Source organism: Geospiza fortis, unplaced genomic scaffold (assembly GCF_000277835.1).
Source record: "Geospiza fortis unplaced genomic scaffold, GeoFor_1.0 scaffold43, whole genome shotgun sequence".
Lineage (NCBI taxonomy): Eukaryota > Metazoa > Chordata > Aves > Passeriformes > Thraupidae > Geospiza > Geospiza fortis.
Window position 1 is genome coordinate 297,936 of NW_005054431.1, and position 13,736 is coordinate 311,671.

The following is a 13,736-nucleotide window of genomic DNA, read 5'->3' on the forward strand; positions in this document are numbered from 1 at the left end:
GCCTGGGTAATCTTTTGCCAGCTTTGTTGAGCATGCAGGCAGAAGAGATGAGGGAGGCTGTGTTGATGGGGACCAGGGTATTAAAGGCATTTTTCTTCCCTCTCCCTGGCTCTGCAGGAAGCATCACTGGCTGGGGTTGGGTGCTGGGGGTGGTGTCACCAGTGCTGTCAGCTGAGCAGGCAGGGGAATATCTCTCTTTTTTCCCTTTGATGAAACACTGTCTCGACTGATGGCAGCTTTCCTCAAATCTGCCCAGCAGCCTGTGCATGAAAGATTTCCCACAAGTTGTAAAAATATTCAGAGCCGTGTTACGTAACCATGTTCCCCCCTTTAATCGTTTTTGATCCATTTTTTACTAATGAAGATGTGAAATTACAGGAATTGTTCATATTCTTTTTTTCCCTGCAGAGCTTGTTGGCATAGAAATGAACTCTCTGTAACGTATGGAAAAGAGTTTACTTTTTAGGCTGTTTTCTGTTTCTACTTGTGTTTCATATTGTCAAACATCAGATGCTTGAAAGGTCTATAACACAGCAGGCTGAAGTGCAGTGACCTGCTGCTCTTTCACATTCAAATTAATAAAGTAGCTCATAGTGTAGGCCTTTAGAAAGGCAAGAGATTATGTTTTTTTTAAGGCAGAAGGGGATTTATTATGATAGAAATTAATCTCTGCAGACATTACTTTAGGGCTTTATTCTAACTCTTGAAGTAGGGACACACTTTTACAATATTGCGCCATTAGATTAAATTCAAATCTTAAATCAGCTCTTCATCTTCACCCAGGATTAATGCTTCAGCCCAGTCCCAGAGTGGAATTCCAACAGTAATTCTCTGATTAGAATAATCTGATTTTCTTTTTGTAATGCCCTCTCAGGTTTTGAGAAATCAGCTGGTGCATCTCCTCAGATTACAAGGCCAGAAAAAGTTAAAATTAGAAAAAAATTTTTACACCTAGTTTTACACAAGTTCATTGCATCTCTCAACAACTACAAGCTACAGATTAAGTGCATAGAATCTCTTGATCACAGAGACTTTCAGAAGCAACCACCATGATTTTCATGAGGCCTGTGATGAAATAATGATTTTTTTTACTCTAATATTTACATTCCCCTGCAGTTTTCTGGTCCAGCAAGTGGACATTTAAAGTTGACATTATTGCTTGCTGCATTTTCTAAAACCATTTAGACACACTAGGAGTTTCTAGCTAAAGCTAGGAGTGCTTAATCTAGAAATTTAGCTGAATTTTCTACCTGCATAGTAAGCAAATCAGCCTAGGAAAGAAGCAGAAGGAGGTAGATGAGCTATTGGTATCTAGAAACCTTATTTTTCAAATAATAAGGGAGACAATTTAATTATTCCAACTGTCTTTTTTACCTTAGGAGAAACAAATTAGCTGCCTCGCCATTAAATCTGAAGAAACAGCTTACAAATTTCTTAAAAAGAACTGCAGAGGTCATCTGTTTCTATGTTCACACTTTGCATCTCTGCACAGGTGTGTCTTCAACATGATTTATGGTTCTGCTTCAGCTGTGGAGAAATAGGTGTGAACTTAGGCACTGTGCAGATGATTCTGTAAGTCAGGAAACTATTAAAGCTCTTTTTCTGAAAATTGATTTTAACATGAGAATGCTACAAGTGGCAAGTACTTTCTCAGTCTTCTTCTGGAGCTCAGGTGCTCTTCTTAGCTTCAGAACTTGTGCTTATTTTTGCTATATCTATACCAGATCTCTCTAGACTGGCTGTTTCCTGGGCTGTTCATTTTTTGGTGCTGCCTGGAGATTTCTCTTTTGGAACAAGTTTTATTCTCGTGAAAGCGAATGGCCATTATTTTTATTTCTTTTAAAAGAACTTGTAAAATAAGCCATAGGTCCTGTAGCCACATAGGAAATTGAGTACAATTATGGCTGCTGTTTTAGACAGAAATGATGGCCCTCCTCTTCCCTTCAATGGTGGAACCAAAAGTTGACTTTTAAAGCAAACACTGTATAGAATACCAGGAAAGAGCATCGTGTCTCCCTAAAATTCTGTGTGTCTAACATCATAAGCTCATATGCCATTCTCTTTGCAGCTACAGCATCAGCACATTTACCTCAGTATCAGCTGCTGTGAATTTCACTGCCTCATTATATAATGTATACTGAATGTGTTCATATTTATATTTAATGCCCATTACATGAAAGAATAAAGAGGGTTGGATTTTTCCATGCACACTTGCTGTTTCACAGAATGTGCTCTATTTTTAAATTATAGAAGGAAACGTGGCCCAGACACCAGAATGGTTTTTATTCAATCACTTCTATCATTACAGTTTTGAAATGTGAATCCACGGGATTTTTTAAAGGCAGGTTTCTTTCTTTATCATCATATCATTGTCTCAAGCAGATGTCTCTCAGAGCAGCAGTTCTGCCAGAAATCCTAATAGTTATCATTCTAGGTGTTATAGTTGAGGGAAATTGTCTCCATTTCAGGCTAATGATGTTGTGCATGGGGACTGGAATGCTTCTCTCAGGCCTAATTCAGGATACCTTAGCTTTTGGCAGGTATTTCTGCCCCAGAAACCGTAACATTAAGTAGTGAATACCTTTAAGTAGAATTAAATAATTCTTTTTCATGTTTTTAATTTTTTTTCCACTGCAAATTAATTAGTGTATAATAAGGGCATCTGGCTGGTCTCTCTGCTTTTAGGGTGAGTGCTTTATGAACGTGCAGGTGGCTGAGGGATGGAACTTCTCCCTCTGCCCATCTCCTTCAGCCTTCACGTCACAAAAGTTGTTTTCATAAACTGTGCATTTCTGCTCCTGACAAGGATTGATGGGCTAACTGTTAACATCACAGAGTGCTGCATTATTTATACACACAAGGGCTGGGCTCCTTCTTTCAGGCTGTCCTCTGCTGTCAAGCAAAGAATTAAACTCCTCATCAGGAATCACGCAATATTTAGTTTCTACGGGGTTTTATGGGAACAAAAATACGTTATATAAAAGTTTAAAGTTCAGCAAAGAGTGGGTGTACAACTTCTACCCAACTCCCCCCCACTACCTGCTTGTGGAAAGGAGTAATAGTGGTATATTCAGTATTTCATTGAAAAGTATGTGGCTTAAAAGTAGTTATGTGAACACAGTAGTTATGGAAAAGAGCATGATGGACTTGCAGAACAGTTTTTATCTGGGTGCTTTTAATGAAAAAGATCTAGGTTCATTGGTTGAGTTATTCATTATGTACAAAACCCATCATATTTATTACAGAAAAAATCCTAGGTATTATTAGAGAGCAAATATATCAGCATTTCATTTGAGTGTTGCTGTATAATTCTTCCTGAGTTTGGAGAATTAGGGGAGGTTCTTAATTAAAATTCTAATTTTGAGTTTGCATGGATCTCTTTGATTTTATTCTTTTTGTCATGCTATTTTAAAAATTGTTAACCAACCATAGTTGCCAAGCAGAGGATGGACAATTTGTTCAAGAACTTATTTGACTTCGAAATGTTATAAAGAAATGATATATGAGCAGAATAACAATAATAATAATTTTAAAAATCCCACACATTTAGGACCCTTTGATACTCAATGAAGTCTCAAAGATTTATGTACTGTCTTCAGACATTTTTACACTTGAGAGGTCATGTAAAGAAAAGCACAAGGTTAGTCAGACAGAGGAAAGACAAACATAAATGACTGCTTTTATTCGACATTGAATCTTGCTGGAATCCTTTCAGAATATCTTAATAAAAGTGCAACAGTAATTAATCTTTAGATTTTTTTTCAAATAATTGAATTTCTCCTGGAGTGTTTGTTTAATTTGCAGAAGTTTGTCAAATTACACAGTCTGTTACACAAACAGCATCTTGCCAATCACAATGGAAAGCCATCAGCAACAGAGCAGACTCCTGCAATATTTATTGTAAATTATATATTTCGTTTCTTGGGTTTATTTTACTCTTCCATTCACAAAATCTCTCAGGTTAAATTGTAAAACCAGTCTTGTGTTAGAAGCTGTGTCACATTTTAATGGTAACAAATCCCTTAATCAGTTATGGTAAGACAAAATGCACCCATATCATCTTTTCTTACTAATAACAGAGCCTTCAAAATCAAATTCTGTTCATCAAACCCAGTGGAATGTATAACAAATTAGATTTCAATATTTCAGTATGAACGTCCTCTCAAGAGGCACAAAATGGAAATTGAGGAAGATTTTGTTGATTCAAAGGTGATATTTATTTTGTTCAGCACCATTTCACAGACAATAAAATATAAATAACGGAGATAACATTTTACATTATTTTTGACAATTTAAGTTTGAACATTTGCACAGCCTAGTACCTCCTCTTAAGTAAAATTGTGCAGCTTCTCATTTCTCTGACTGCATCATATTTGATTTTGTACTATGATATTATTTAACCATTGTTCTTTACCGAAAGACTTTTCCTCTTTAATCCTCGTTAATTTTATGTGAATGAGACAGGATAAGCTGTTTTTTGCTTGGCTATCTCATTGTTTGTTTTTGGTTTCATTTGGGTTTTGTTTTTTGTTGCAGTTTTTGTTGGTTGTTTTTTGTTTGCTTTATTTTGTTTGGTTTTTTTGTGGTGATTTGGGGTTTTTTTGTCTTGTTTTTTTAGGGGTTTTTGGTGTTTTTTTTCTTTTTTGTTGTTGTTGTTGTAACTTTTAGTTACCTATGCTTGCTTTCTTTTGTTTTTTGTTTTTTGGGGTTTTTTTAACCCATTCTCTTTAGATGTGTTCTTTATTCATTTTATTTCTGATATTTCTGTGGTAGAATGACATTACAAACATTACACCAGTGACTGACAGGCCAATGTGGTGGGTCAAAAGAGCAATTAGTGCAGTGATTTCCTGAACATGGAAATAAATGGCTGTTAACGGAGGAGAACATCTGCTTTATTAGTCCCAAGCTGCAGGTCGGGTCACTTTGTTTCAGGCTGAAAAAGCCAACACGAATTTTCAGGCAAATTAAAACCACGCAGTTGACTGTCCACACTTTGGTCATTTCAGGAGATTTCAGTTTGTGGAAATATAATGTAACATTTTGTGGGAATTCTGTCATTCAATATGGAATTTACAAATTCCATATTTTTTTGCCTTTTACGCCAATGGCATTATTGAAATCAGAATGACACCAAATCAGGAAATATGTAGCAAAAATATCCTCTCTCATTTTAATCAGAATATCCATGCGGATTTGCATACTAAGTGTTCCTGCTCCAGATGCTATTTAGTTTATTAATTTAATTAGAGGTATGGGAATACAGTTGTGAGAGAATTCATTTAATAGTAGCTGTTCTTTCACAACCAGTTGCCTAATCCCCATAAAGTAATAAACAAGCATCCTTTGCTACCCCAATAATGCAACAAAAGCAGAAAATGAGAAGTCTTGGCTTATTTAAATTCAGATAGAAAATATCATTTACTGTTCTCAAAAATAGCTTTGCTTCTCCATCAGCTGGACAGTCTTTAAGACAAAACAATATCAAGTGCATGACAGCTCTCTGTGTCATGAAGGCACCCTAAAGCTGACAAAAAATTTAAAAAAACTACAAATAACCCAGAAAACTACTGCATAACTCCAGTTTTTCTATGCAACTGATGCACAGAATTCATAAAGGCATTTTCGTACATCAGCTACATTTCTTAAAGAATGTTTAGATGCAAATTCTTACACCAAGGATTAATCTGAAATCCATGTGCAAGAAAAGTGTTGAAATCCCGAACTGAGTTTGCCAACAAAGTAATCCAAAACATGCTGTAATTGCTGACATTGTATTGCTGACATAAGCCAAAATAATTTCCGTAAATCTCTTGAATTACATGGAAAAAAACCTGGCAATTTTCAATTAAAAAGCCCCACAGAAAATAATGTCCTTTTTCTCTAATAATTGTCTACCTGTAGATCATTCTTTCAGATGCATTTAGTGCACAATATACTATTATTTTTAAATGCTATGCTGAGCCATAGAGAGCACAAACCTGCCTTAAAAGATGGAGATTAAGATAGATAAAAATATATGTAAATATAAGAGAAACTATCTGGGAAAAATTACTAAATTAAAGTTGGCCAAGGCCTTGGAGGTGTTCTTTAGGGTTGCTTCATTTCTCCCAATGGTGGCAGAATGAAATCTGTAGATATCCTGTGTCTTCAGGTTAGAAAAAATAAATAAATTACCATTTGCTATTGTCTTTTGCAAATGGACTGAGTTTAAGACAACCACATTTTATGGGATGGAAGATTAGGGATAGATGATTACTTGGAGTTGTGCTGTTAAATAAATACAAAACTGAATCAGCCAAAAGTCATTTCAAAGGACATAAGAGTTCACCCTTTCTTTCTGTACTTATTTGCCAAAAATCTGACGTGTTTAGAGCCTGTGGGTAATTTTTGGTGGCTTTCCTACAAAAACTTTGTTTTCCCTGTGCCCACAGCGGATGTGTGCGACTCCAACCCCTGCCAGAACGGTGGCATCTGCCTGTCAGGGCTCAATGATAACTTCTACTCCTGCGAGTGTCCCCAGGGTTTCACAGATCCCAACTGCTCCAGCCTTGTGGAGGTTGGTAAGTGAAAATTAAATTAAATTGCTGAAATGGCTCCAGAGTCCCGTGAGCCTGCGCCTGCTCGAGCAGTGATCCCGTCCATGGCGTTTTGTGTGGTGGTGGCGATGCCTTGTTGGGGCTAACTTAGTACAGAGGCCAGAATAAATAAAAATAAAAAGTATTTCTTTTTATTGAAGGGCCTTCAGGTACATTTTGGGCAGGCAAAGCCCATCCAGGGGTTATATCCAAAAATGAAATCACAGGTCTTTACACTTTTATAAGTTTGGTCTCCATTTGCATATTGGGGGGTGAATCTAATAATTCCAGCTTCAGGTAATGAAGTAATTTACCTAAATTTGCCCACCCAACTCACTTTTGTTTAATTTCTGGGCCCTGAGGCAGTGAGGTGTCCTTGGTTGCCAGGCCTGGAGAGGAATTGTTGTGTCTGCCCAAAATGGGACAGCAGCAGCTGACACTGAATGTGGAATTTGGAGTGATACACTAAACAACTGCAGGATCACAAATGTATGAACAATATAAAAGCTAAAATCCCAAGGCATCAGTGGGGTCCTTATGTTGAACATTATTGGGGTTTTAATCTTATATCTGTGTCATAGGCATCTCTATAATAATTAACAGTTGAAAGTTACGTAATTAACTTGAAATGGCATCTGCAGAACATAATTACTCTGAAAAGTCCAGTGGTCAACAAAAAACTCCATACTGGACTTCAACATCACCAACATTTTTCAAAGATCAATTCTAGATAATTCTAGATAATTCTGTGATAATTCTATGTACCCTTCTTCAACAAGCATCTTTCAAATCTTCATTTCTGATAGTTTTATGCCAATGTCCAGAGTAAAGACTGATTTCTTATGCAAATGAAGAGACAGGATCAGCATAGGAGAAAACCAGAATAACACATAGTGGTCACTTGTTTGAATTTCAAAATAATTTTCTATTTGGAGGCTCTAATTAACCATTAGATGAGTGCATAAAGCAAAAATCAAATATACTGAAATTTTGTGATGTGCACTTGACTCAAAGTAAACCTAAATTTGAGTGGTAGATTCAAAACATGCAGCAGGTCAGGGCCTCCATGTTAAGAAAACTTATGGAGAAAATGAGAATCTGAAGGAAAAGGTAGAGGTAGACAGCCCGCTGAAAGCTAACTGAGCTCTTGTATTATCCCAAAGAAGGCATAAAAATATGTTTACAGAGCAAAATGATGGAACTGTCACAGCTGGGCTCAACACTGCAACTGTCATAAATCTGTGTGGGTCTCATTTTTTAATAATTAATTATTTAATTTAATAAGTATGCTTTAAAAAATTACACAGAGTGAACCATGGTTCACTGTTCTGTGGATTATCTCGCAGCCATGGGGTAAAGGGAGCAGAACTTAGTCCAGAAATAAAGGGCTGTTCCTTTCATGAGTTTTTTTTGTTAATTTCCTTTCATGAAAATGGTGCTACTGCTGTTTTTAGAGTGAATTCCAAGTGCCCACAATGCAATTTTAAGGGAATTTGGATTTAAATTGATTCCTTTGAAGCTAAACTTTCTGCAAAGAAATGGAGCTGGTTCCTGTGGGAGAATGATCAACTTCAGACACCAACTGCAATTTTTTTCTAACTCTAAAATGTTGTAGCTGGTTGCCACTTAAAATTTAAGTTGCACAAGGAGGTGCTTTTTGCCCTCACAAGAAGCCAGGAAACACTGCCTCAAATCTTATTTTCCATCCCTTTTCCATAATTTTTATCAGTGCTTGAATTTATCCTATGGATGTATGTCATGCTACCCTAAAACAGCATAGATATGGCTTCACTTCAGGAAAATTTTGCATTTATTTTGTAGTTGGCTGGCTGAAAATTGCATTGCATATGGCTGGGAGGATGCCAAACATGACTGAATCTGGAGAAAAAAAATCATATTGTGATAATTGTCACTGTAATTAGCAGATGAGCATTAATAGGGCTTTAAAAAATACACATATACTTAACTAAAATCTTCAAGCACTTCAACAAAAACTCGGTTTGGTAAACAGACTAAAGCATAAGTAAATAACTTGACAATGTGTGGCAATCACAGCATTTACAGAAGCAGGATGTTACATTTCTAGTTTGCAATCCATGGGGAATATCTGCTGGACAGCACCGGTTAAATAGAGAATCTATTAATATTCCCATAGTAACTGAAATCCAGAATGTTAATTTAGTTTGTGTTTGTCTTGTTTGCTACATGTATGGATTCATTCTAACCTTGTTAAAAACTTTAAAAATAGATTTTAAAATAATCTTTTGTTTTTTAGTAAAAGATCATTCTGCTTTTTGTAACCCTGTACATATAAGCCACAGGGAAAAAAAAAAGGCATTTCAAGAAAATAATTTGATTTTTTTCTATGAAAATAATGGTGATTAGTGTAAGCTGTGAGTCAATCAGCTCCATTAATTCAAATACTGAAGTGCTTAAAGTAAAATGATGTTGTAAGATGTGTCTAGAGGAGCCCAGGAGTGCAAGACCCTGAGTGATCACTTTTACTAAGGGTGTTTATTAGATGTATGAATTAAGAAGGAATGCCAGCAAAGGTTGCTTCTCTTTGGCTTTTTAATGAGTTTTTGCCCAAAAGCTAATCTCTTAATCCCTCCTATCTCAAAAAAGCCTTCTTGCCAATTTTCTGTGCAGTTGAAAACACAAAGTCAAAAATTAGTGCTTAGGATGTCAGGGGGGTACCATGTAGGAAGAAAAGAGGAGGGTGAGGAAAAAAAACCAAACACACAAAAAAAACCCCAACAACAACAACAACAACAACAACAACAACAACAAAAAAACAAAACAAAACAAAAAAAAACCAAAAAAAACCACCCAAAAAACAACCCCAACCAAACAAACAAATAAAAAAACACAGAGAAAGGCCTGTGCCACTCTGTCTCCCTCAAAAGGGCTGCACATAAAATTAAAAAAAAATTCAAAAGCAGCTTGGTGTAGTCTGCATCCCCCTCATTAGAGACTGTGCAATGACAGGATGCACTGCTGAACTCTGGGCACCTGCTGGGAAGTCATAAATTTTTCAAGGGACATACCTTAAACAGGAGGATTTTCACAGTAAAAGACAACAGGGATTTTACTCAATCATGCATCAATGCGGGTAAATAAAAGGCAGTCCCATTCAGACAGCAAGTCGCAAACTATGCAAAGGAAAAAAAAAATAGATGCATACAAGTACCCAGAAAGATCAAACACTTAGGTAGAAGTCTTCCCTAAATAGATCAACAAATACTCCAGACAGTTTGGGAGCTGCATGGATTCTCCAGAATGCAACTTCCTTTATTACATTAATAGAAATAAAATTTAAAATAACCTGATATTAATAATAATACCAATTTCAAGCTAATAAGTTAAACTAATTATGTGTTTCTATAAATTTACTCATGGAAAAATACAACCTTTCTGCCATGCTTCTTTTTTTTCTGACCCTGTACCTTTGAGTCTGTCTAAAACAAAATTTATAAAAAATTCTTGTGAGAGTAATTTGCATATTTTAAATTGCTATTCCCATTCTGACCCTACTCTTTTGTTAATGGCAATCCCACTTTATTTCCTATGTGTATTTATATACCAAACTTAGTTGTGCTAGAAGATTTGAGATGAGGTGGTAGATCTGTAACATCACCCTATTTGTGCAACAAGGTTTTTCAGCGCTCTAACAGATTTTAAATATCTGATAAACTGGCAGAGGATAACATAGAGAGAGGCAGGAAAAATGTGTGTTTTAGTTGTTTTCAGCACAGCACATCCTCCAGCGAGGTGAAAAAGGATTTGGCTAAACAGATAAAAGGTGATTATATCAAACATTCCAGTTAGCAGGATGTTTTCCAAAGATAATAAGAACACTATGGTCCAAGTTAACTCTTCAGCAGACTCCTGCCTACATATATGGAAACTAATTTTAACCTAAATTGAAACAAAATATTTTTCAATTAATTGATATTGGCATTGAAATGCATTACAGAGTAGTGGGCAGATTTTACATCTTTTAAATAACTCACAAGCCATTCTCAGGAATCATGTAAAATATCAAAATGCAATAAACAACAACTGTTACAGACAATTAACAGGAGTAATTAATTAATTCTGTTCAGGAAAACTCTTAATGTGCTGCCTGTCAACCTGGGTGACTAATTAGCCGTGGACAGCACACAAGGGGATCTATAAAATGGCACTCGGGGGAGTTTTCTTTGAAATAAAAATTGCTCCTGTTTTGTTTAGTGTGTGCATAAGGGAAAACAGGGGGAGAAACACAACCTTAATGGCAAGAAAAAGAGTTTATTCACTTTATTATGCCATAAGGCAAGGAGAGTGTGTTCCATGGGCTGACCATGTTCACATTTGAAATCCGAGCATCTTAAAACTCCTCGGTTTTGATCTTCCAAGTCTGAAATTCAATAACTGTCTGAGAGGATAAACTGGTGAACACGTTTAGTTTATTTAAGTGAAAAAAAAAAAAAAACCCAACAGATGTCAAATGGGCTGCCAGCACCCTTTTGGAAAGTGCCTGTACCTTTTATGTCAGCTCTCACTGAGAGGATCTCATTATTGAAAAACATGGTGAAAAAAAATGTCTGTGTGCATTTTGGAAGGGTGGAAAGGCAAGTTAATGATCTTATGGTTAATGATCAAGGGAAGCTGGGTTTCAGTGCAGCATGGAGGCTGAGTGAAGAGAGAAGAGTTGAAAGGTGAGCCAGAGATGCCAGTCTCCCATGGCATCTTTATTCCTCCAAGTGATTAAGAAGTGATTGCAGGGTTCCTTGTTGGCACATTGCAGTTTTCCATAATCACTTCAGTCTTCCCAGAATCCAAAGTAAACTATTATTTCTTTGACAGCTGGCTGTCTCGCAGCCAGAAATGCAGGAATCAAAGCAGTTCTTCCCTTTTCATGCTGTTAAATAAAAATTCAGTCAGATGGATTAGGCCCAGAGTGCTCTGATCTGTTTGCTTTGTGGCTTTACTTGCACAACCTCAGTCTCCACTTTTGCTTTCCTGACCCCTGCACTGACAGGACAAGGGCTTCTGGAAAAAATTAGTACAGATGAAAGTCCTGTCACTCACTTCCTGCCAGTCTTGCAGATGCTTTTCAATGCCACGATTAAAAATGACTGAATGATTTCAAAGATGCTTTTATAGTCTTACAATGTGTGTTTTGCCCCTTTTTTAAGGAGGGCTGCTTGCACCACACGTTGAACTTGTGTACTAACGGATTTTCCAAGGTAGAAATAGTGAAATGAATCCACTCTTACCAAAGAGTTCCAATTACTTACTGTCATGTGCCTCTAGTATGCAATTGACATGAAAGTATTCACCTCAGCTGTAAATAAAGTAGCCTGGAATAATGCAAATTATAGCACTGGCCCTCCCAAAATCAGAATAGTTGGAGATGTGAGGCATTTGTGGAGGTCTGTAGCCTAACCCCACCTCTCAATGGATGACCCAGGGGTGCAGGTTTCTCAGGGTCATTTCCAGTTGAGTTTTGAATATTTTCAGATATAGAGACTTTACAGCTTCTCATAGAAATCTGTGCCAGTGTTTGATCACTTCCACAGGCCAAAACAAAGCAAGGAAACAAATGGATAAGCCCCAAAAGCCCAAATATATTCAAGCGTAATTTTGTGAAATTTAATTATTTTCTCATTGTTCTGTCACTGGATACCACTGAGAAGTCCCTGGCTCTGGTGTCTTTATTTGTATTTTCTTCTCCAGGCCTGACTATTTGATTTTAGGGAAATAATCACATCCCTTGGCATGCTGGCACTCCTCTCCTTAGTGCAACACAATCCTTTGTAGATTGCCCAGGATATTGGGAAATAGAGTGTGGACTCCAGATTTCAGCACCTATTGTTGCTGTTTTGGGTGTAGTGCCACCCAAATTGGCTATATTTATTCCTATATTAGCAAATTTTATGTAAAGTGATTTATTCACAATGTTTCTTATTGTCAAGAGGAAGACTTTACTACACGACTGTGAATTCTTAAGTGTGCTGTCGTGCTTTTCTCTTGATACTGATTCATTACTAGAAGAAAAAATTGCAAAGTCAATTGTTCTCCTTTTGCTGATATTCTCACTCTCGAAAACCATTTCAACGGCTGTGTTGGTAACAGAAGATTGACTTCAGGGGTGAGGTGGGCCTGTGTTTATTTGAATTCAGCAAGAATAATCAGGTCCCATGGTTAAAGGGTAGTTTCTTCTGGGAAAAGAGTGAGAGAAAGGATTGAAAACAAATTCTTCCTTGCAGGTCTTCAGCATGTTGAGGGCGTTTTTCAGCGCTCTATTCTGAAGCCTGAACCCTAGGGCTTCACATTTCTGTTACACAGCAGTGTTTTATGTGGAATTAACCGCAAAACACATTTTTTTTAAACAGGAATTATCACATAATCAAGATGTTCTCATAGGTTATGGAGCCCAGTTAAAAGCAATCAATACATATTAATAAAAATATTTTGACAAATTAGGTCCTAATGTTTAGTTTCTGGGTAGCCTGAGGAGCGCATAAGGCACAAAAATCTAAATTGAATGGTCTGAATGCTTGCAAGTGGAATAGTTGATAAATGGCATTGATTGTAGGGCAGAAAATGATTTAAGCCATAATTTACAATATTGCTGCCCAAAAATTTTTCTGTGATGCTGATTGCCAATAAACCCGTTGTGAAAATAAGGTTTTGAGTCACAATTGGCGAAGAGGGTGCAAAACTGGGAGTTCACAGAGTTGTAGAATCGGTTGGGAGGGACCTCAAAGATCATCTGGGTCAAACTTGGCAAAATCATGGTCCAGGCAAGATGGGCCAGAGCCCTGCCCAGCTGAATCTTAAAAATATTCAATTCTGGAGAATCCATCCCTTTGATTGTTATGGTGAAAATGTTTCTTAGTCCAGTCAGAGCCTCTGGGACCCCTCAGCCCTGGTCCTCTCCATGGGCTCCGAGCACAAAGGGAGTCTCCCCTTCCTCTGGTGTCACAGACATCTTTTCTGAAAAATCCTTTCCTTAGGATTTTTCCTCCTGAGAAGCTGAGAGGCCTCAGGAACAAAATGTAAACAGTGGTTATCTGCTGCTGTGGAATGCAACGGGTGGAGCTGTGATTGGTCTCATGTGGTTGTTTCTAATTAATGGCCAATCACAGTCAGCTGGCTCAGACTCTCTGT

At 37.1% G+C, this 13,736-nt stretch overlaps 1 protein-coding gene across 1 annotated transcript in view; it reads left to right on the forward strand.

Moving 5' to 3' along the window:
* The window catches only part of EDIL3 (EGF like repeats and discoidin domains 3), a 241,492-nt gene that overhangs the window by 63,103 nt on the left and 164,653 nt on the right, over nucleotides 1-13,736 (forward strand). The window contains exon 6 of the mRNA XM_014309459.2: nucleotides 6,375-6,563. Within this exon, the coding sequence (XP_014164934.1) occupies nucleotides 6,375-6,563 (189 nt within the window). The remainder of the gene's footprint in view (nucleotides 1-6,374; nucleotides 6,564-13,736) is intronic.